The sequence below is a fragment of the Podarcis erhardii genome, assembly GCF_964252035.2.
Source record: "Podarcis erhardii genome assembly, chromosome: 10".
NCBI classification, from domain to species: Eukaryota; Metazoa; Chordata; class Lepidosauria; order Squamata; family Lacertidae; genus Podarcis; species Podarcis erhardii.
Window position 1 is genome coordinate 49,205,074 of NC_138500.1, and position 24,960 is coordinate 49,230,033.

The window sequence follows — 24,960 nt, forward strand, 5'->3', positions numbered from 1 at the left end:
TTCCGGGGTACCACTCTACTTCACTGACACAGCCCTCTCTGCTGAGGTCTGAGCTGCAACAGTGCAAAGCTAGCAGAAGCTTGATTCTCATATTAATCTGCTTTATTTAGCTTATAGTTGGAGGGAGAAGGGTAATCAGGAAAGACGAAATTAGCTAAAGTGGAGGCAGGCAGAGTGGGAATTAACACATCCTATGAAACCTTGGATCAAAAGTCCAGAAACACCAGGATTTTTTCTTGATTTGCTCTTTGGAGTCACCTTAATTTAACCCGGCCTTCCTTGATGTGCTTCTCTTCAGTAAGGTAAAGGTAAAGGGACCCCTGACCATTAGGTCCGGTCGTGGCCGACTTTGGGGTTGCGGCGCTCATCTCGCTTTAGTGGCTGAGGGAGCCGGCATACAGCTTCCGGCTCACGTGGCCAGCATGACTAAGCCGCTTCTGGTGAACCAGAGCAGTGCACGGAAATGCCGTTTACCTTCCCACCGGAGCAGTACCTGTTTATCTACTTGCACTTTAACGTGCTTTCAAACTGCTAGGTTGGCAGGAGCAGGGACCGAGCAACGGGAGCTCACCCCATCGCGAGGATTCAAACCGCCGACCTTCTGATCGGCAAGTCCTCGGCTCTGTGGTTTAACCCACAGTGCCACCCGTGTCCCTCTTTTCAGTACATCTCTCTTTTCATTAATTACCAAAAAAGTTTCCAAATACTCTTCAGTTGAAAAGACTTTGGATTATCTTAACTGCATGCATGGTGTCATGCAATCAGTCCTTATAGCTTTCACCAAGATTCTCCAGAGTAGAAATTAGAGGCAGTCATGTTAGTGGAAAGCTACATAAGGCAGACAAGGGCAGATGTTTGGCAGGGCAATCCAGCATTCAGAGGCAATGGCTCTGTTAGAATGCAAAGATTTTCTTCACAATGCACAGGTGGTGTAGAAATAAATTGGCTGACAGCCCTTGCCAAAAAAAAAAAAAAAAAAAAAAAGCTTCACCAAATTATATACATTAAAAGACTTTGAACATGCCTTCATCTCTCCAGTAACTGAAGCAGAATACATGTATATATTTAGGAGAGGAAAGTGTTGAGAGGTAGGTAGACACAGTGCAGTAAAACATGCCTTAAAAGCAGTTATCAAGAGTCTCTCCTAACGGTTCCAAAAATCATGCATCTATTTCATTTTCATCTGTTACATGTTAAGTGTTTTATATTTCCAGGCTACTCCAAGGAAACCGGATTAGGTCAATTACTAAGAAAGCGTTTTCTGGTCTGGATGCACTTGAACACCTGTAAGTAGTTGAAAATCACATTGAACCAGACAATTTTTAAAATATGCAATGATGCCAACTCAATGATAACCTTCAAAGGGGGCATATAGGTCATTGGTAGAGCTCCTGCTTTCATCATCATCATCATCATTTTTAATTTGTATACCGCCTTTCTATCATACAATACTCAAGGCGGTTTACAAGCTGAAGAACAAAAAATGTACATCTTATAACAATCTAATGCAATACAAAAATGTGATGATAAAACATAACTTTAAAATAGTCAACCTCTGTCAAAAAAGTAACATTCAACAATCATTAGAATAGTATAAAATAATAATATCAACATAGAAAAGTTAAACAGAAATCCACTCAACAGCTACAATAATATCTAAATTATAATCAATAAAACAACAGCAAGCCACAGTACATCAAAAAAAAACAATACACATTAAGAAGCAGAGGGTAGAGCAAGGCAGGTGGAAAGAGGCCTTGCCTAATGGAGTCTCTCCCCTCACAGTTCTTCCTCCAGGAACAGCTTCCTTATGAGGAGACCCTGGACCGGAGGGTGGGGCAAGGCAGGTGGAAAGAGGCATTGCCTGATGGAGTCTCTCCCCTCACAGTTCTTCCTCCAAAGGAACAGCTTTGCACACCCAAGTTCCCAGTTGCAATCCCAGTTTCAATCTCCAATAAGGGCTGAGAAGAAAGCCTTCTCTGAAACCCAGGGGAGCTGCCTATCGGTGTAGACTGAGTTAGAGATGGTTTGAGTATGAGACGACTTTCTGTGTTGCAGCATAGGGTCTATAGATGGCATTCCCCTACCAAATTGCATTGTATCTAGGAAATATAGTCAAATCATACAACTGGGGTAGCTCAGCTGGTACAACATGAGACCCAATGGGTTTGAGCCCCACACTGGGAGAAAGATTCCTATACTGCAGGGCTTGAATGAGATGATCCCCATGGTCCCTTCAAACTCTACAATTCTATGATATATTATCTTTTAAATGAGCCTCTGTGTAGTGGTACTTATATGGTACAAGCTGCTTCTTTTTCATGTTTTATTTTAGCAGAATGTGAGAATTTGCTTTGACTTTGTTTGCCTTTTGATCCTACATTTTGCCTTTTCCTTTTGTTTCCACCCGCAGAGATCTAAGTAACAATGCCATCATGTCAGTTCAAGGAAACACGTTTTCACAAATGAAGAAACTTAAAGAATTGTAAGTGTCTCTAGTTTGCCCCAATGAGACGTGTGTTATGTTTGAATATATCAGATAATTATAGCAATGGACATTGGTAGTAATGATGATGCATTTATTTTGAAAAGCAGTACCTTTAGCAACTTTTTCACGTCATTGTTGAACAACATAGGGCACAGTTAAGAAAAAAGGTGCTGTGGATCTGAAAAAGGAAATAACAGTCGTACCTTGGTTCTGGAATGCCTTGCGACTCAAAAGTTTTGGCTCACAAACTCCGCAAACCCGGAAGTGAGTGTTCCTGTTTGCGAACGTTCTTTTGGAACCTGAACATCCAGTGTGGCTTCTGATTGGCTGCAGGAAGCTCCTGCAGCTAATCAGAAGCTGTGCCTTGGTTTGCGAACTTTTTGGAAGTTGAGCGGACTTCCGGAACGGGTTCCGTTTGGCTTTCAAGGTACCACTGTACGTATTTTGAGGTATACAGCTAAGGCAAGGATAATTCTAGAAGTCCGTGCTCAACAAGTAATAATACGCTGTTTTGGTCCTATAAAAAGACAGAAATTCTTTCCCCACCTAGTAGCAAGGGCCACTCTGAACTATACCCAGGGCTGGATTTAGGTTTGATGAGGCCCTAGGCTACTGAAGGTAATGGGATCCTGTATATGTCCAGCTGTCCTTTGTCAACAACAAATTGTCAGTTTTTTGTGTTGAATATATGCTATATGGCAATTTATGGACCTAGGTAAGGGTAAAGGGTAAAGGACCCCTGACCATTAAGTCCAGTCATGGCCAACTCTGGGGTTGCAGTGCTCATCTCGCTTTATTGGCCGAGGGAGCCGGCGTACAGCTTCCAGGTCATGTGGCCAGCATGACTAAGCCACTTCTGGCAAACCAGAGCAGCGCATGGAAACGCCGTTTACCTTCCCGCTGGAGTGGTTCCTATTTATCTACTTGTACTTCGACGTGCTTTCGAACTGCTAGGTTGGCAGGAGCAAGGACAGAGCAACAGGAGCTCATCCCGTTGGGAGGATTCGAACCGCCGACCTTCTGATCGGCAAGTCCTAGGCTCTGTGGTTTAACCCACAGCACCACCCGAATCCCAATTTATGGACCTAATAGGTATCTAAAGCCATTTGCACATGCAGAATGTAGGCACCCTGTATATAGAAAGGAACAAACCAGTGATATTTTAGGGAACAGGCTAGCAGACGGGGCCCATTACTTACATCATAGGAGCCTACACAACAAAAACACTGTTGCTATATGTAGGTTTTATTTTATTTGTTTTTTATCTTATATTTTGGAAATGTACATCCAGGTTTTTTTCTTTTTAAATTTTTTTTTTGGGGGGGGGCAAGAGAGTGGGGCCCTAAGCTATAGCTTGTTTAGCTTATACATAAATCCGGCACTGACTATATTAGACACTTACCTGTTCAGCTGCATGTACGTAACACAAAACCAAACCCTTAATCATGCTGGGCTCTGCTTCTTTAAGTAATTTCCTCCTCCACCACCCTAGTTCTGATACCAGGGAGCCAGCACAGGATTTAGCTCAGTGAGGTAAGGTAGGCGAAGGTTTTGTTTCTGTCCCCCTCATTCTCCTCTAAGTATAGGGAAAGGGCTATAAAATATCTGCCTTGCATGCAGAAGATTCTGGGTTCAGTCCCTAGCATCTGTCTGAAACCCTGGGGAGCTACTGCTGTTCAGTGTGGACAATCAACAACAACAACAATAATTTATTATTTATACCCCGCCCATCTGGCTGAGTTTCCCCAGCCACTCTGGGCAGCTCCCAATTGAGTGTTAAAAACAATACAGCATTAAATATTAAAAACTTCCCTAAACAGGGCTGCCTTCAGATGTCTTTTAAAAATAAGATAGCTGCTTACTTCCTTGACATCTGATGGAAGGGTGTTCCACAGGGCGGGTGCCACTACCGAGAAGGCCCTCTGTCTGGTTCCCTGTAACCTCACTTCTCGCAATGAGGGAACTGCCAGAAGGTCCTCGGAGCTGGACCTCAGTGTCCGGGCTGAATGATGGGGGTGGAGACGCTTCTTCAGGTATACAGGTGTATACAAACTAGATGGACCAATGGTCTGATTCTGTATAAGGCAGCTTCCTATATTTGTATAAAAAGTTAATCCTTATGTGCTGGCTTTGTAGTACATCTGGGTAGGTTAGGAGTGAGGCAGGACGCTTGTACACACTGCCACACTCAGTTCTTATGTATGTGTTAGACCAGAATGAGCAAGAAGCCTGTAATATGTTCTCTCCAACACATGTACACCTGATAACCCATGATTCTCACCTTTCCATGAACCTTCCCTGAGATGTTGAGACCGGCCAGGCTGCAAACGAAGTAAATAAATCAGTGCAACGCCGTTGATTTTTTGTGATCAGTTTTGGTGCTTAACTTATCTTCGGGTTTGATTTAATACTGCTTTCCTGCTCTGGAAGTTGTGAAATTCTGCTTCCTGTGAATGGAATCCGCTCCTGTTTCGTTTTATAGGTACCTAAACACGTCTAGCCTTTTGTGCGACTGCCAGCTGAAATGGCTACCGGAATGGCTAATGGACAACAATTTCCAGGCTTTCATCAATGCCACTTGTGCCCATCCTCAGATACTAAAAGGGAGGAATGTGCTTGCTGTCAGCCTAGAAGATTTTGTGTGTGGTAAGGTTGTTGTTTTTTGTAATCCTTTTTCATTGCCGTCTAGATGGTTGTTTCAGGGCAGATTTAAACAGCTTTAGCTTTATTACCTGAACTGTGAGGGTTAATAGTTTTGTTTATTTGTTTAAAATACTCTTCCCCACCCCCCTCCACTGTTCATGAGCTCTGCACTGCAGATATTTCAAGTTTGTGGTTTTATTTCAGATGGGGAACGACAGTTTAGGATTAGGTTTTGTGTACTGCATAGTTGCATATTGTGTACAAAAGAAGGCCCAGTGGTTTGTGGTGGCAAATGCATATATGCTGCTAGGCTTAAAATGTGAATGCCACTTAGGTAAGCATTGTTCTAAATATTTTGGCATTCTGTGAAATGTTTAGACAGATGCATGCTTAGTGTTCTTAAATGCAAAAATGCAGGAATATGTATAATATGAATAGCACCTTCATTGTGCAGAGGTTAAGACGTTCTTCAGGAGTTTTGTTAACATACAAAATCCACATAGTCATCTTTAAGCACAATATTTCATTTTTATGGCCTTTGTGCACTCCTACATCTAAGAACATTTGAGAGCTCTAGCAAAGCTCCAGCATTCCTGGCTCCCACCTCCTTAAGAGAAGAGTCAGAGGTGGGACAAAGGCATCCGTTCTATTTTGACCAGCATGTTAGCAGCTGCCCAGGAAGTTCTATTGAGCTCATGGTCTTTAGGGAAATATTTTCTCACAGACTCCCTTTTCTGTGTTTGCAACTCAGCAAAATTATTCCTCCCTCCACCCCCAAAATTAGGGAATTCCAATGTCTTTTCCACAATCAGTTTTGTTTGGGCATAGTTTAATTTCTAAGAGAGTAGAAAGAGATTGGACCACAAAACGATGTGTAGGGCTGGGCAGTATCTGGTTTTCAGCATTGTTGATATATCACCAGCTAAACTTCACAATACACTGATATAGCACAGTGTCCGAAATAAGGATGGAGTTATGTGGAGACATTGGCTGTCTTCATGGTTTTTCTCAAGTTATGTTTTTGGCATAGCACACACATCATGATTCACGATATATCGCCATGTCAAAAATTATGAAACCGATATCCTAATATGGATTTTGGATGATATATCACCAAGCCCTAATGATGTGGGCACTTTCCTCATTTTGAGGGTAGCTGCATCAACCTCACTCACAGTGAGAATATCTTTGCATCTCTTGGTTCACAATGGAAGGGAGGGAGGTTGTCCAGCCCTGACAGCCAATGAAATGTGAGCATGTTTTAAAGAAGCAGGGAGCCTGTGGTAACAGGAACTGACCAGAAAGAGCAAAGAATCTGCCATGCATTATGGATTTTTGAGGGGTTAACTCTGGTTTATCTTTCTTTCAGTGAAAAGCACACCAGTGCTGAATAGCAGGGAGGTTCAGATCTAGGATTTCTGTTATTTTTGTGCTATTCGTGAATGTGCTGCTCATTGAACCACTGTCAAAAGTGTTCTTTCATAGCCACAGTTAATGGCCATAGTTGGTGGCCCTAAGCAAACTTGGGCTGGAGTTTTGTACACAGTTAACACTGGCATTAAAAGAAAATGATTTATGAATGCATAACAGGCAGCAGAGATTCAGCTTTTGTAAAAAGAAAAACCTACCACGGCTTGCTCTGATGAGCTGTAAAATATAACTAATGAAACTGTAGGTCCAAAAGCATAATTGACCCCATTATTAGAGATGGGAAATTAAGCCACAAAAAATCACTTCTACAAGAAAGAGACATGCTTTCAGCTGAACCAATGTTACAAGCATTCAGCTGGGAAGCACCGAAATATGGTACATTACAAATATATATGCTAAAGCATCATTGCAATACGGCTTCTTAATAACTTTTAAAATAAATCCCTCATGTCTAATTGAGAGAGTTACTGTTTGAATTAAACTTTCTTTGCAGCATATACCAAAAACTGGACAAAAATTTGGTTTCTTTAATGGACTAAACAAATTAATTGAATTGAATAAACACTTTTTGATCTCCATAGCCTAGTTATCACGTTAATGTTTCAGTGGGAAATGTTGCTTAAAGATATATTTTCAGTCAAAAAGAATTGTGCTCCTTAATTCTCAGAACTTGCAGCTGAATGACAGTAATTTAAATATTCATCCTTGCATTCATTAAAATGATTGCTCAGCAGGAGAAAAATACCACATGCCTTTCTAAATTTAATGAAAACAACTCTCTCTCTGTGTATGTGGTTTTAGAAGCTAATTCAACATGCCAGGTTAAAGTTCTGTAAAGAAAAGAAGCCGAGGAAACAGAAACAGAAACAGGGCATTTTAACAAAATGAAATTGTGTGCTTACCAGTTCCTTTGTCCTTATAATTTGAAATTGATGTAATTTGTACTTCTCCCAGCTATCAAAATATGATAAATTTCAGACCTAAAGGCATTTTTTCAAAAAAGAAGGTGAAAATGAGATTTAAAATATAAAATAATCTTGCTGATGCATTGTTGTGTATGATCAGCATATGATTATGCAATAGAAGTTGTCAGCTGGTATTCCTTGGGCCAAAGCTGCACAACCCAAAGGTGAAAAGGCAATATGAAAGTTGCTGCAATTATAAGCAATGAAATTTTACACCAGGCCAGGAACCTGACTTTTAACATGCCACCTCTTACTCCCTTGACAGAGTGGCAAAGCCAATAGCTGACAAGCGGTGGAAACTGGCAGCACAATCTTAGGCTATTCAGAAACAAGCTCTATTGAGTTCAGTAGGACTCAGCTGTCAGATAAATGCATAGAGGATTGCAATTGGAATGTACTTCTGCTTTTTGAGTGAAATGCTAAACATTAGTTGATTGGTCAAAACGTTATAGTGTTCAGAGTACAACAATTTCCCAATGGGATTCAGTAGAGCCCTGTTTATCTTCCCTTAGCCCCACCTACCCCCAACCACATGCGGAAGCAGCATGACCAAACATCAGAGGGAATGGGAGGCCTGAGCTTGCTTGCCCCAGCCAATCCAGCAACGTCCTCTTTCTGTAGACAAGAAACAGAGGATCCATTTGTGTATGTGTGCTGCTTCCTTATTTGGGAAAGGATGGTGCCTTTGACGGACACAGTTTCTGAGATGAACTCAAGTACAAAGTTACTCTGTAGACCTGAGATGGAGAACTAGTGTTCCACCAGATGCTGTTCGCCGGCGATAGTCCGCAGACAGTTTTCCGGGTCATGTGGCCAGCATGACTAAACCGCTTCTGGCGCAACGGAACACCGTGACAGAAGCTAGAGCGCACGGAAACGCCGTTTACCTTTCCACCGGAGCGGTACCTATTTATCTACTTGCACTGGTGTGCTTTCGAACTGCTAGGTTGGCAGAAGCTGGGACAGAGCAACGGGAGCTCACCCTGTCGTGGGGATTTGACTGCCAACCTTCCAACTGGCAAGCCCAAGAGGTTCAGTGGTTTAGCGTCACCCGCTTCCCCAGCTATTGGTAAAACAACCTCCCTCAAGAGTACAATTTAGAACAGGGATGGGGGACCCTGTGGCCTGCAGATGATGTTGGATTGCAACTCCCATCAGGCCCCAGCCACTGTAGCAAATGGTCAGGGATGATGGGAGTTGGAGTCAAAGGTTCGCCACCCATGATTTAGACTGCTGATTGGAAATCTGCATCATATCTCTTTTAAGTACTTGATTCTTCCAAACCTATAATTAAAGGTCTAGTCTGGTCTCTCACTTTCGTCTCTGAGCTTATTGCAATTCGTTTCTCCCCCCCCCCCCTTTGCTCTTATATTCACAGATGATTTTCCGAAGCCACAGATAACTGTACAGCCTGAAACTCAGTCAGCAATCAAAGGTTCCAATTTAAGTTTTATATGTTCAGCCGCCAGCAGCAGCGATTCCCCGATGACTTTTGCTTGGAAGAAGGACAATGAATTGCTGCATGATGCTGAAATGGAGAATTACGCACATCTCAGGGCACAGGGCGGCGAAGTGATGGAATATACCACCATTCTTAGGCTGCGCAATGTGGAATTCAGCAACGAGGGGAAATACCAGTGTGTTATTTCAAATCACTTTGGCTCATCCTACTCTGTCAAAGCTAAACTCACAGTGAACAGTAAGCATCTTGAGATTACCTGTATATTAAACAAAAATCATATGATATGTAATCCAAAAGGCATCACCCAAAATATTTGGATACTGGAAGTTGAGATGCTGTTGGCTGCCTTCTCTGGACACATGGGGAACAAATGTGAAAGCACATTATATTTGAATGCACCAAAACCATATTTATCTGGGATTCAGTAGGTTATATCCAACAAAGTTGTCCCAGAATTAACTAATTAATTAATTGGAGTGAAATGTGAATGAATACGGTCTGTCTAAAATAAGATTAATTCATATATATGTTTTCCCGAGTTGTGTACGTCACAACCTGTTAAACCTCATTTGATTCTTTAGAAATTATTTATATAAAGTAGACTGCATTTGGTTCATCAAAGATTCAAAGAATTGCCATCCAAGATATACCCAGTTAAGGAGACCATTCAGTCAAATATTCAAGTAAAATGAAATACAGTATCATGGGGGAGAAATTCACATGGCTCACACTCCCAGAATTAATGCATAAACCAGGAGGCAGCAATCATTCAAAATATGCACATCTACAAATTTTGTGGTGCCTTTCTCAAATCACAGTATGAATGCAGAATGTGCATATCGGCAGGAATTGCATACAGATTTTCATGCAGACAATTTTTTTATAAAAAAAAAAATCTGATGAAGAAACAAGGCACACCGAGAGAAACTGATATTGACAGGTTCATCTTTCCCCAAATAAACTAGAGAATCAGCAACAGAATTGATAGCATAGCAAGCAGCCACTTCGTAATGTTATGCTGCTAGTGCCTGGGATGAGGAAATGATTGCCCTGTATGTGCTTCCCTGAAATCAGTCCTTATTTCAAAAGCAGCTTGCAGATGTTTCCTTCGGAGTTGGGCATTAAAAAATCTAGACCTAGTTGAGCTGTTAGAGAGCAGGGGAAACAACTGTCCATGAATCAATGGTGACACCGATTCCACTTACATTGTATGGCCATACTGAAAACTGTGGTCTACACTATCTAATAAGAAAACTCACTTATATATATTTGCATCTTTTGTGTTTTTTGTAGTGCTTCCTTCATTTACCAAGATGCCCATGGACCTCACCATCCGTGCAGGGGCGATGGCACGGCTGGAATGTGCTGCAGTCGGCCACCCGGTGCCCCAGATCGCTTGGCAGAAAGATGGCGGCACTGACTTTCCCGCAGCACGTAAGAGACGCATGCACGTGATGCCTGAGGACGATGTCTTCTTTATAGTGGATGTCAAAATCGAAGATACTGGTGTCTACAGCTGCACAGCTCAGAACACTGCTGGGAGCATCTCTGCTAATGCAACATTAACAGTGTTAGGTAAGATAAAATGTGATTGCCAACTGAACACTGGGGGTGCCCCTTTGTCTTTGCTTGCTGATAACATGATTAAAGCTTTAGAGATATTTTTGGAGATATTTTTGGACTTGGACTCAAATCCCCCCCGGCCTAATATCCCTAGTGCTGCAAGATTGTCACAAGAGCGCCTGGACTAAAATTGTCTTATCAAAAACTTCACTCTTGTGGTTTATCACCACAACAGCTACTCACTTTGGGTTTTAGTAAAGCAAACAGTCTAATTTGTCAGCGCCTAAATGATATTGAGCATCAGAACAACCTGGCCACTATAAGGAAATTTTGCCCATGGTATGACTATTTTCCACCTTTCCATTTCGACTCTCTGGCACCCTATCTGCATAACCTTGCAGTTCTAAAATATAGACATGTTTTTACTCTCTCAAGATTGAATGTATTGCCCTTGGCTGTACTTGAGGGACGATTCCAACAGATTCCACACGAAAAATGCTTACGTCCTTGTGGAGATGGCAGTACCACATCGGTGGCGCATGCACTCTTTATAAAGACTTGAGGAATGAGATTATCTTTTATTGTCCATTCCGGGTCGCCCAACCACTGTCACAGTGTCCTTTCTCTTGGCAGATCAAGATGAGCAGGTGACATCAAAGGTTGCAAGGTTTTTAACTGGGGTAATCAGAATAAGATCCACTATTTGACTATTGATTCAAAACCTTAAAATGTATTTTATATAATTGACTTTTTCTTTCTATTCTTTGTATATCATATTGTTGTTTTATTGCTGATGGCTGACGCAAATAAAGATTCATTCTTGGCAACATTCATATATTCATATATTTGCCCCCCCCCCTCAGAAACGCCCTCGTTTTTGAGGCCTTTGCTGGACCGAACGGTGACGAAAGGGGAAACGGCCGTCTTACAGTGCATCGCCGGTGGTAGCCCCCCGCCTCGGCTTAACTGGACCAAAGACGACAGCACTCTGATGGTGACCGAGAGGCATTTCTTTGCAGCAGGAAACCAGTTGCTCATCATTGTGGACACAGACTTTGAAGATGCTGGGAAGTACACGTGCGAAATGTCTAATACTCTTGGGACAGAGAGAGGCAATATCCGCCTCAGCGTAATTCCCACGCCAACCTGTGACTCTCCTCAGAATGCTGCCCCGTCTTTGGACGATGATGGATGGGCCACTGTGGGCGTTGTGATCATAGCTGTGGTGTGCTGCGTGGTGGGCACTTCCCTCGTGTGGGTGGTCATCATATACCACACAAGAAGGAGAAATGAAGATTGCAGCATCACAAACACAGGTGTGTAAACTGAAACTTGGCACCGGAAGAGCAGACTGAAATATGTTTGTGGTTAACCTACAGAGGTTTTTCTTCCAGGCTTATTTGTGTCTCTTGACTCCGATTCAGAAGAGCGAATAGCTTTTCAAATACATCCCTCTGTTGCTCATTAGCCTTAAAATGCGGCAAAGAATCTCGATGCTGATAGCTCCGTGTTTGCTTAAATCGCAGATGAGACAAATCTGCCTGCTGATATTCCAAGCTATCTGTCATCCCAGGGAACTCTAGCTGAAAGGCAAGATGGATATGGGTCATTGGAGAATGGAAGTCAACATCATTTTGTATCTTCATCCTCATCGATGGGAGGATATTTCTTACAACAAAGAGACAGCGGCGGTAAGCATTCAAAATGTTGAAGTGTACCATCCAAAAGCTAGAGATCCAGTCACTATTGTCCTTAATTCACGGGGGGTACCTTCTTCGACAGATAGACTCTGTTGATGAGAAAATTGTCAACTAATGGCTATGGTCCCTTAAAGGGTATTGGAATATCAAAACACCTGCCATCTTTTAGCATTCAGTAGTAGATCATCAGTGTATACAGATGCAAATTCATACGTTTTTATCCTGCTGAGGAGTGCTTCCAGGAAATGGCTTGGAGATTTTTCTTGTGCATTTTCTTTCATTTTATTTTCCACCTGGAGCCAAGCTTTTCAACCACTGGCCAAGGACATCAATACAGTAGTGATCCAAATGCTACCAAGTGTCTTCAGCAAGAGAGTCAGCTGAGACCTTTCTGTCTTGACAGGATAAGTTCAGTTTTTCCCCATTCCCCAGCATCATGCAGAGGTGCTTTTGTTCCAAGTTAGTACTTTCCCAAGTCTTCCGTATCCAGAAGGCAAAGTCTGTATCCACTGGTTCTTTCTGTGAGATGCAACAGAAGGACTTGGTGTGGCAACCATATTTTGTGCCCTACTTAACGCTCTAGATCAGAGGTGGGGAGACTGTGTCCCCCCAGAGGCATCTGAAGGCAACCCTGTTTAGGGAAGTTTTTAATGTTTAATGTTTTATCGTGTTTTTAATATTCTGTTGGGAGCTGCCCAGAGTGGCCAGGGAAACCCAGCCAGATGGGCGGGGTATAAACAATACAGTTGTACCTCGTTTTGCAGCCAGGATCCGTTCCAGAGCCCCAGCCGCTAGCTGAAAAGGACGCAGGGCAAAGCGCTGCATTTGCACGCTCGCATGGAGTGGTTTGCGCTTCTGCACATGCACGAAGTGCAATTTAGAGCTTCTGCACATGTGCGAGTGGCAAACCCGGAAGTGACCCATTCTGGTGCGTCCGGGTTTGCTGCAGACATTTACTGGAATGGATGCTAGACAAGGTGGATGTTTGCAGAGGTATTACTGTAAATCATCATCATCATCATCATCATCATCATCATCATCATCTTGCAACTCCCATCAGCCTCAACTAATGATCAGAGATGATGGGACAACAGCTTGTGGGCCACAGATTCCCCAGCCTTGTTATAGCTCTCGCTGTTGAGGAAATCTTGTGCCAGAATAAGTGCACCTAACTTGACAAGGGACATTATCATAGTGACCCTGGCAATGACTGTGATCTAGAGGGCTGCACAGCCAGTTCTTTGTAAGGAATGTTGTTAGGAGATCCTCTCCGCCGCCACCCTGCCCAAGCAGCAGCTTTTCCACACCTTTGACAAGCTACTTCTAGAATTTAGGGGCATTTTTACAGAAAGCTGAGAGGTCCCACAGCGTGGTCAGTGCTACACCATCTAAATAGACTCTGTGGAACTGCATGTTAAGGGTGCACAACTCTTAACGCTGGAAACCACTAACTCTGAAAAATCTCATTAAGTTCTCAAATTAGTATGATATCTGGGACCTTTGGATGAAGGGTGGACTCTAAATACACTTAATAAAGAAATAAATGAGTACCTCAAAATAATATTGCTTTGAAATCAATAAAAAATTATATGTAAAAACAAAATAAAAAAATTCCTTCCAGTAGCACCTTAAAGACCAACTGAGTTAGTTCTAGGTATGAGCTTTCGTGTGCATGCACACTTCTTCAGATAATATGTATAAAATTATATGTATTCACATATGACTGTTAAAGTGAAAATAAAGGGATCCTGACCTATACACCATTTCTGTTTTGAAGGAATTTGCCATACAGATAACTGCAGCGAAAATGACTTGGAAGCTATAACAGATCCATTCTTATGCCATTATCTGGGAACTTCAGGAAGTATATATTTGAAAAGCAATATATGTGGCCCAGATATGTTTGACGTATACCACACAGGTAATCTTCATTACATATGTATATCTAAAATAGTTTGCTGCATTTCATTGCTCTTTTTGAAGGCTCTCTTTTGCTTAGCGAAGCTAACCCAACCTTGTTTTTTTGCTTATGCTGTTTGTTTAAGGCTGCAATCCAGAGCAAAGGACAGTGTGTGCGGACCTGTATGACTCAAGCTGCTTGAAGGAAAAGGAATGCTACCCCTATCCCCACCCGCCTGAAGATCCTTTTGACCAGTATATCAGCATTTCTGGAATACACCCTCCAAGTAGTAAATTGCTCCCCTCTGCTTACACTCAGCATGAAGACAGTGGGACAAGAAGCTTGCATCTGAATTTGGATGCATGTGAATTTAGCAGAAATCAAGAGCTGCCTCCTCTGACTACAAGCGGCACTTTCATGGGTATGCTTTCAGTGGTTAAAATCGCTTTGAAAAAGCAAATAAATGTGAACCATGGGCATGCAGTCTCCATTATTAGTGTATTTTTGGTCTTTGTGGAAGCCGCCCAGATTGGCTGGGGAAACCCAGCCAGATGGGCGTGGTACAAATAATAAATTATTAAATTATTATTATTATTATTTCAACATTGGGTTGGGAAATTCAGCATTCAGCACCCATTTGCACACAGAATTCCCCAACCAGCTGGCGACAGTGTTGAGTGAAAATCTGCAGCCACATGTATACCGCCTCTGGCTAAACTCAGGGAGCTGACTATTTTAAAAATGCATCTTGTTACTAACTTCAACATTTAACTGTGTCAAAAGGCAGAGGTAGAAAGGTGAATCTGATTTAAGAACATTTCACTGGTCTGTGGGGTGGCCTTTTGTCCCTTCTTAATGGAGAGCAGTTGACAAACATATTTTCTCTCTTGTGTGTGTCTTTCAGGAACATTTGGGAAGCCTATATGGAGACATCAGCTTGATTCCTTCTCAAGTTGTAGGCAGCCTTCAATTTGGCAGCCAAGAGCTTCTCAAAATCATCCTCGTGAATCATTGAATTTTGACTCAGAGTCTGAGGATGATAACAGAAAAGACCGGACGTTTCATGAAGGGGACAGTGGCAATTGTATATTCGGACAGACTGCTGAAATTTTTAGGACTCCTGCTTTTCGGTTCTCTGAGTTGGATACATAGCTCCCCCTCTACCCTGCAAACTGATTTATGAACCAAAGGAATATACTACCTCAAAGTGGACATTATTTAAAAAAGGAGAGGAAAGAAGACACTCCATACTTGTTTTTTATTAGGGCTATGATTCAAAAAGAAAGAAAGAAATACATTTTTTTTATACAGATGCAGTTTTATTGCCAAAACATTATACATTTTTATGCAGATTATACATTCCGTATAGAATATATTTCTAATAATTTTATAGCTTTGTTTTAACTGAATGGTACCTTTTTGTAAATTAACGGTGTGAATAATAACTATGCATTTGTTACTAAGACAGATTTCATTTTGTTGAAATGGGTGCTAAAGCGTTCTAAAGGAATACCAACATATGTACATGTTTTGTTTCCAAGGTGTGTGTGTGTGTGCGCGCGCGCGCATTTAATGGTCATTCCAAAGTTATAAGCAGGTAAAATGGTCATATTTCCATATCACTTTTTAATACATTGGGCTGCCTTGTGCACTTGAAGCACTGTAATAAAAAGAAAAATACAGCCGGCTTTTTATGTTCAGAGAAATGAAAAAGTCGTTTCCCTCCTCCAACCATCTTTTCACCAATTTGTCTGCAGTACAGTGCATAAGCGCCCATAGCAGAATATTTGGCATCCGAACAAAGGCACTTGTAAGTCTCCTTTTCCAGATAGTGTTCATTATTTTACTTGAGCTGCTACTTTTGATTTAGGCAGCGTCGCCAATGTGCATCACAGTTCTGCAGAGCAAAATGAGCAACAGCATATTCAAACCCACCATACATTGGCCTAATTCCAAGTTGTCTGTAGAGCTTCACACATGCAAAAGAACAGCCCATCCACATGTGATGCGTTCCTTAAGGCAGACATGTTTGATTTGTATGAATCTTTGATTGTGTGCCACTTGAGTCACTGGAAAACATTCCCAAACAAATATGAGTTAATCATTTTATGTTTGTTATTTTACCATTTCAGTTTCCCAAACAAAATCATTTCTAAAAACGTAGCAATATCCAATTATTGTTTTTTTGCCAAAGATCGAAAAATAGTTTTAAACCCTGTTTATCAAGTCATTCAACAGTCTGTTAAGCCTGCTTTATGAAAGCGTACCCCAATAAAGTATTTTCATAACACTTTCAGAAGGTTACCTGCCTAGGAACAGAACAAAGCTTACAGCTGATGAAGTCTTCTAATTGTAAAGAAGTAACTGGGAACATTACTTCTTATGTATCCTCACTCGAAAACAGCAAAAGCCACCCTGCTCTGTTTGAGCCAAAACACTTTGATGGGCAAAGTACTTGTGGTGGAGCTACACTCCACATAGCCAAACACTTTCGCCATCAGTCACTGACAGTTCAGACTCCAAAGCTGTACAGTGGTACCTCTGGTTACGGATTTAATTCGTTTTGGGGTGCCATGCGCACCCTGAAAAATCGGTAACTAGAGGCGCCACTTCTGCACGCATGTGTGGCGCGATAGAGTGCTTCTGCGCATGCGCGAGCGGCGAAACCCGGAAATATACCCGTAATCCGAACCTGGAGGTTACACAACATGAGGTACCACTGTATATGGGAAGTTATACTGTTTTGCCCTGATGTCCTTTCCTTAACACTTGCTTATGTTTAATCACATTTGCCATTTCAATGCTTGTCCACCCAGTTTGGGAAGACCCAGAACAGTTTTGATGTCCACAGTGCATTCCAGGTTGCAAGTTAAAAATCACAGGTCCCAATACCTTTGGGGAAAGTACCTTTCCACAAACCGAAAGGGCAAAAGCACAGGGTTTTGAAGGTGATGAAGGTCAGCTGGTTCCTTTTGGTAGGGAGCTGCATCTTTACTTGCCCCACATTGAGATCATACAGGACAGGTGAGCATGGTTTGGCCTAAGCAAGCTCATGGACCACACGAGGCCTTCATTTGGCCTGCAGGCCAAAGATTCCTCAGTGCTACTCTAGAGACTTAAGTTACTTCCTGCAACCACTGACTAGCATTGTTGCCTTCCTCTGAACCTTTTCCAATTTGTCTATATCCTCCTCAAAATGTTGTGACCAGAACCTTATGTAGTATTCCAGACGAGGTCTGGCAAGAAGTATTACTTTTTGAGTGTTGGAAATGATGGTTCTGCTAATGCAGCCTAAAATTGTGTTTTGCAGCCGCATTAACACTGCTGGCACAATCATCCTGAGACTGACTACAAGCTCAAGGTTCTTTGCTCATATAGCACTGCCAAGCCAGATATCCCACATCCTATGCCTGTGGGTTTGACCACCCGCACCCTTCCACGCACACAGTATATTGGTAAAAATGATTGTGTATAATGCGGTAAAGGTAAAGGACCCCTGACAATTAAGTCCAGTCACAAACGAGACTGGGGTTGCGGTGCTCATCTCGCTTTACTGGCCGAGGGAGCCAATGTTTGTCCACAGACAGTTTTTCTGGGTCATGTGGCCAGCATGACTAAGCTGCTTCTGGCAAACAAGAGCAGCGCACAGAAATGCCTTTTACCTTCCCGCCAGAGTGGTACCTATTTGTCTACTTTGACGTGCTTTCAAACTGCTAGGTTGGCAGGAGCAGGGACTGAGCAATGGGAGCTCACCCTGTTGTGGGGATTCGAACTGCCGACCTTCCGATCAGCAAGCCCTAGTCTCAGTGGTTTATACCACAGTGCCACCCGCGTCCCTGTGTATAATGCGTTAAGGGGGACTCAAATATTTTTCAGGGTGTGTGATACGATTTTCATCACCTCCAAATACACACACAGTAGAGGGCTTACTTGAAAACGTTCTCTACCCTCCCTGCATGTGCAAAGTTCATATATTACAGAGAAGCCATTGTATTTGCAGCCCTATATTAAGTTGAGGATATCCATGTATTTCCTGCCAACCTAGCAGTTCGAAAGCACGTCAAAGTACAAGAAGATAAATAGGTACCGCTCTGGCGGGAAGGTAAACGGTGTTTCCATGCGCTGCTCTCGTTCGCCAGAAGCAGCTTAGTCATGCTGGCCACATGACCCGGAAGCTGTACGCCAGCTCCCTTGGCCAATAAAGCGAGATGAGCGCCACAACCCCAGAGTTGGCCACGACTGGACCTAATTTTCAGGGGTCCCATTACCTTTTTATCCATGTATTACTCTAAAGTAAAGCAGGGGTGGCTAACCTGTGGCCTCCAGATACTGCTGAACTACAATTTTCGACCATTGACCATGGTAGCTGCAGTTGATAGGAATTGGAGGCCAACTTATGGAGGCCAACTTATGGAGGAAGCACATAATTCCATATTGTCTTAAAAATACACATTTAAGTATTCTTCAGTTAAATGGTACAATTCATCTAGACCAGGTTTTAAGTGGGGGAACCCTGCAACCACACCATTTTTAAGCAAAAATGGTGGAGTGGTAAGAAATGTATATCAAGGTATTGAAAGCCTAATTTACCCTCATCTGTTTTCATTACTTGAGGGCTCCTGAAAGTTGTGAATCCTCATCTCAACAATGTGCTTAGACCCATGTGGCTCCTGTAGGCTAATATTATGAGTCTCTTTTTAAATAAAAAAAAAATCCCTTCACTTTGAAGGTGCAAATTTATATAGTTGTCAGACTTTTTAAAGCTTAATTGAAAGCAGCTGTTGGAACAGAACTCTGTAGGCTGCATCTTTCAGAGAGTAAGTCTGGAGCAAAAGGTCCTTTCCCCTCCCCATTGCCCCTCCCAGTGAAGTCAAAGCTCTCTCTTTTTCTCCCCATCCAGGAACCTGGCATCCAGATTGCAGTGTAATTTCCCTCTTTAATTTCAGCCCTAGCATTGGAGACAGGAAGCTAATCCATCTTCAGTCACCGGTGGTCTAACTGTACAGAATGGATTTTTCATGCTTTTGTTTATCGAATTGCCAGGTTTTCTGACTGTTATTGTTAATTTGTCTTCATTGTTGCCAGATGTGGTTATGTGGTGGCAGACACTGATATCAGCATTTGGGGATAATTAACGGTGTTTTGAAAGAAATTAATTTTTCCAGGGTTAGACACACAGCTCCGAGACAGTAATGCAAGAAACCCTAAATTAGATTTGCTTGCTCATGGTGTGATCCTATACTCACTTTCCTAAGAGTAAGCTCATTATTCATTGGATGCTCATACTCAACAATTTTCAATACTTCTATCTAGAGTTACACTAATGACAGATCAGAGTTTAATTTTACAGACAGACCAGGAGTCAGCAAACTTTTTCAGCAGGGGGCCTGTCCACTATCCTTCGGACCTTGTGGGGGACCAGGCTATATTTTTTTTGGGGGGGATGAATGAATTCCTATGCCCCACAAATAACCCAGAGATGCATTTCAAATAAAAGGACACATTCTACTCATGTAAAAACACCAGGCAGGCCCACAAATAACATCAGAGACACATTTTAAATAAAAGGACACATTCTACTCATGTAAAAACACGCTGATTCCTGGACCATCCGTGGGCCGAATTTAGAAGGTGAGAAGGTGATTGGGCCGGATCTGGCCCCAGGCCTTAGTTTGCCTACCCATAAGTTAGACTAAAGAGCTAAAGATCTGCATGGTGAGATGTGCATAGATAGGCAGACTTTTGGATTCTTTTCCTCTTCTTCCTAGATGAGGGCTTTCAACAAGTTGGCTTTCCAATCCTGGGAAATTCCAGAAAAGAGGAGAAAAAATTGACACCAAGCCAAAATAGAGGAGGGTGGGACCCGAACAAGTGTAAAATTCTTCTTTTCATATTATGGCTTTACATCTTGTCAGAAGGCCCAGTCTACCCAAAGTTGGGCACTTCTGATTTCCATTGATTTTAAGTAGAGCAAATAGGCATATACTGTACTTAAATCTATTAACATCAATGGGCCTTAATGGTGCTTAAGTGCATCATGCTGTTAAGCATATTGCAACACTTTTCAGCTAATAGAGGAGCTCCAGTTTCAATTGTCAACTCCCAATTGCTGGACACTGAGGACCTCTTAAGATGTCTTACAGATGGAATTCCTGAGTAAAAAAACATTTGCCGCTTGTGTTGGCTGTGAAGGCTGCCTCTGGACAAATACACTGTTTGTGCACATTTTGAAAGGAAGAACTATGATTTCTTCACAAGGCACCCTTCATTCTGATATGTGCCTGTATGGAGGAACCAGTTCCAGAGTACATGTTGTCACACATTAATTTTTGGAGGTAGAAACATTGCAAAAATATATTTTTAGTTTGCTTCCGCACACAGTTTCAGGCATCTGAGTTTTATTAGTTAGAAAGAGGTCAAACGGTTGGCCCTGACACTCTGCGCTCATGGAATGCAGAGCTATGTTATGCTATTTTTCCTTCTGATGCAGATATAAAATAAAGTTTGTGGCTTGATATTCATACAGGTGTAGTGCAGGTGATAGGACATGAGTTTGAAATGACAGAATGTTGCGTCAGAAGCTCTTTTCTTACCATTTGAATCCCCTTCGGATACTTGAAGATGGCTTTAATATCACCTCTCAGTCTTCTCCCGGCTAAACATTCCTCAACCATTCCTCATAAGGCTTGGTCTCCAGACCTTTTATTATCTTCTTCGCCCTCCTCTGCACACTTTCCAGGTTGTCAATATCCTTCTTGTTATGTACTGAAGTTCTCACCCTGGGCCGGCAGGGGGATACTGTAGATAGTTATGCAAATAAGGGATCGAAAGTGACGTTCAGTGATTGGATAGTTTTAGAAAATTGTTACAGTTACATTGTACTGGAGCTCTATATAAGCAGGCTGACTGAACCCTTCAGTTGAGTTCTGTTCGGGCCTGTGAATAGACAAGAGCTGTTTGAAGAATCGTTGTGTCGTCTGATATGTTCACCCACAACTTAACACTTCTTACATTGTGGCACCCAGAACAGGACACAGTACTCAGGTGGGGTCTAACTAGGGCAGCAAAGAGTGGAACTATTACTTCCCTTGATCTGGACATTATACTTCGGTGGATGCAACCTAGAATTTCACTAGCTTTAATGGACACTGCTTAGACACTGCTTCATTTTTTTTGGTTGCTGCTTTGATTTGTGTGCATCTGTATATTATCAAATATTAAACCAGTGTTCTCATTGAGCCCCACCTGTTAAATAATTATGTTCACCCTTGGCTGCATCTTTATTGTGTGTATTTTTCAGGGAGGACCTAAAATCAATATATTTCCCTCAACAGATATTTTATACGACTAGTGTGTGACATTTCTAAAGCCACAATCCTATACTTGTGATTCTGGAGCAAGTCTCAATGAATTTGTTGGGTAGACAGGCATAGGATGGGCTTTGCTTTTAGACCTCTTCAGCCACATTTTCCTGATATGCACTTGTAAGCATGCTGCGTTTTCTAGTTCTGTGTGTTCCTCAATGTGATGTGGCAGGAATATCTTCTGAAGCAGTAGGGTCCAATACAGGGATGAGTTCCTATCCCTTCCCCCGTGTTTTTTGTTTCGGTTTTTTTTCCCCCTTTCAGATGTTGCCGTAAATCACTTACAGAACTGACAGCGTTTGGGCTGCATGACAAACGTTCCATAATAATGCAGCCCGATAAAAATGTGGAATTTCTGAGGTTACTACTTGTAATGCTTTTGGTGCCGTTGTAAATTCCCAGCTGTGTCAGCGTAGGTGGAAAGCAAATCATAAATAAAAAGTGTGTAGAGAGATCTCTTGCTATGAGCCAAATTCCATGACTTCATTCAACTACTTAAAAAAAAAAAAATCTGATAAAGTCATTAGCATTATCTTAATTGCATTTTGTGTGTGTTAGAAATGGTCTACAATGCATATTGGGCATCTGATGAGCATCCATACTGCCCTGCTTAGAAGCATACATGCATGGGAAAGAGACTGGGGGAGACTAGTGTCCCAGCAAGAAACCTTAATGATAACAAATAAACAAGAGCTTTGTGTATTTTGATAGGAGGGACAGGGAGGTGGTGAGAATCCAACAGATAAGGGGGGAAACTCTGCAATTGTCTGTGGCTTTAACATGCTAAGAGACATTGATAATTCTAGGATAATAATAGCTTGGTTTAACCTGCCAAGCATTTTAATGGAATTATATACTGCAGAACGAAGGAAATGGGTAAAGTTTTGAATTTGGTTTATGTAGTATGGAACAGTGCTGGATTTACATATAACCTAAACAAGCTATAGCTTGCAGCGGTTCTCAACCTGTGGGTCCCCAGATATTGTTGGACTGCAACTCCCATGATCCCTAGCTAGCAGGACCAGTGGTCAGGGATGATGGGAATTGTAGTCTCAAAACATCTTGTGGGCCTCAAAAAAAAAAAAATTAAAGGAAAATAACTGGATGTACATTTCCAAAATATAAGATAAAAAACAAATAAAATAAAACCTACGTACAGCAACAGTGTTATGTGCTGTGTAGCCTCCTACGATGTAATACCAATGTGTTTGCATTATTAAGTTTGTTATGCATAAAAAATCATTTTAAGTTAGAGCTTAATAGTTATTTCACTATTAATATACTTCTTCATTGTATTTCACTATTAATATACTTCTTCATTGTATTTCAGTTCAACAATTACTTTGATAAAATACATATTTTGTTATGTACAAATGGCTTTAGATACCTGTTAGGTCCATAAATTACCATATAGCATATATTCAACACAAAAAACAGTGACAATTTGTTGTTGACAAAGGGCAGCTGGGCATATAAAGGGCCCCATTACCTTCAGTAGCTTAGGGCCTCATCAAACCTGAATCTGGTCCTGGTATGAAATAACTAAAACAAGACATGTTTTGGCAGTGCCCATGATATGAATCAGAGGTTTTTCAAGCTTTTGAGACCTGTGGGTGCATTTCAAGTGCTGTTGGGTGGTTGTTTTTATTTTGATTATGCATTTTGTGGTTTTATATTTAGATTTTATTCTGTGAACCACCCTGAGACCTGTGGTATAATAATAATAATAATAATAATAATAATAATAATAATAATAATAATAATAATACTAATAATAATAATATGTGGGCACCAGTCACAACATGGTTGCCATTTAAATGGGGGGGGGGTTAGGTAGTGGAGAAATGGTGAAGCTTATATTGAACTGGTTATGAATCCAAAGTGGTGTCAACGTTACTTGAAATTTGATAGGAAGAACCGAATGCACAAATACAGGAAAGGTGACTGCTAGCTTGACGACATTACATGTGAATATTCACTTTTACTTATAAAGGCATTTCTGAACCAGCAGCTCATTATAATAAAATATTGTGGAAGTATTTTCCCAAATTAAAGCAAAATCTACAGTCACATTTCATTTTGCAAATGGACAGGATCAAGTGATCCAACAAGGAATTCAATTACTGTAAGTGCGTTCTCTAAACACTCTTGACAGAACATAAATGTTTTGAGCAAACAATGGAACAGATCAGGATTTGCAAGTGCCTGTTTAATTCCAACAGGAAGTGTATCCCAAAGGGTTAGTGCTACGGTTCTGAAAGCTTTAGTTCCAGTGGAAGCTGCTAATAGTGGCATAGTGTGGGGAGGCAGGGGGTGGTTGCCTCAGGCACTAAATTGTTAGGGGGTGCAAAAATTCGACACTCGGTGCTGCCTCAATATAGTTGTGTGCTTCCGTCATTGAGCTCCATTAAAAACGGCTTCTCCTTGCAAATCAGGAAGTGACCTCTTCAGACAACAGAACAACTCTTCTTCTCTTTCTGGCTGCAATCTCTGCTAGGCAGTTGAATGCGCATGCCCCGGACACAGGCAACCCACGCTACACCACTGATTGCTAAACAAACACCTGTGGGACAGTCAGGAGAGCTTCTCTGCCTGATGACAATGACCTGGCTGGTGTATAATGAGACAAGGTGTTCCTTCTAGTTACCTGATCCTAGGTCATTCAGGGCTTTGTACACTAACACTAATCCACTGAACTTAGCTCAGTAATGTCATGTTGGCTGATGTCATGTTGCTGATACAGACATTTAAAGCGGTAACAGACCACTTTAAACAGTAATGGGTTCCCCTAAAGAATCCCAGGAGCTGTTGTAAGTTAAAGGTGGAGAGATTTGTCAGCTACAATTCTAAGAGTTCTCTGGGAAACGAGGATTGATTGTTAAACCCTGTCAAAACTGTAGCTCCATGAGGGGAATAGGTGTCTCATAACAACTCTCAGCATTCTCAGTTCTCAAGATGTTTTGGGGAAAGCCAAGTGGTATGATGCAGCTTCAAATGTACAGTGTGGATGGGACCTAAGACTTCCAACAGTGAATTTGCCCCCGTTATTGGCATTCAGTCAATTCCACTAAGATGCATGCATTAGATGTTTTTCCCTACATGAGAAATGCACACCTCTCTGAACTTTACCTGGAAATGTAAAAATAGAACAAACCAGTCAGTCACACTACCAGCAAACTTCTGAGATGTCCTCAGTTGGGTCAGGCAATTGCAAAACAACAACAACCTTAATAATTTCTGTTTGCTTTTTAAACAACTAAAGTCCCTCACCTTCCATTCCTCCTCTAGGCTCATATGATCATGTGCATTTTAAAGAATATTTTGGGAGGTGCATTGGCTGAATACAAATTACCAGCTTACCATCTGAGAAATGAGGAGAGGCTTGCCAGTTTAAAAATGTGTGCTAAGCTCAGCACTGCCGATGACTGTGGGTGGTCTTGTGGT

General features: G+C 41.7%; 1 protein-coding gene across 1 annotated transcript in view; it reads left to right on the forward strand.

The window, feature by feature from the left end:
• LRIG3 (leucine rich repeats and immunoglobulin like domains 3) overlaps positions 1-16,442 on the forward strand; it is a 53,280-nt gene extending 36,838 nt beyond the window's left edge. Inside the window, exons 10-19 of the mRNA XM_081877855.1 lie at positions 1,215-1,286; positions 2,414-2,485; positions 4,971-5,134; positions 8,906-9,226; positions 10,283-10,564; positions 11,416-11,868; positions 12,079-12,243; positions 14,030-14,173; positions 14,298-14,573; positions 15,057-16,442. Of these exons, the coding sequence (XP_081733981.1) occupies positions 1,215-1,286; positions 2,414-2,485; positions 4,971-5,134; positions 8,906-9,226; positions 10,283-10,564; positions 11,416-11,868; positions 12,079-12,243; positions 14,030-14,173; positions 14,298-14,573; positions 15,057-15,304 (2,197 nt within the window). The 3' untranslated portion in view covers positions 15,305-16,442. The remainder of the gene's footprint in view (positions 1-1,214; positions 1,287-2,413; positions 2,486-4,970; positions 5,135-8,905; positions 9,227-10,282; positions 10,565-11,415; positions 11,869-12,078; positions 12,244-14,029; positions 14,174-14,297; positions 14,574-15,056) is intronic.
• Positions 16,443-24,960: the final 8,518 nt, after the last annotated feature.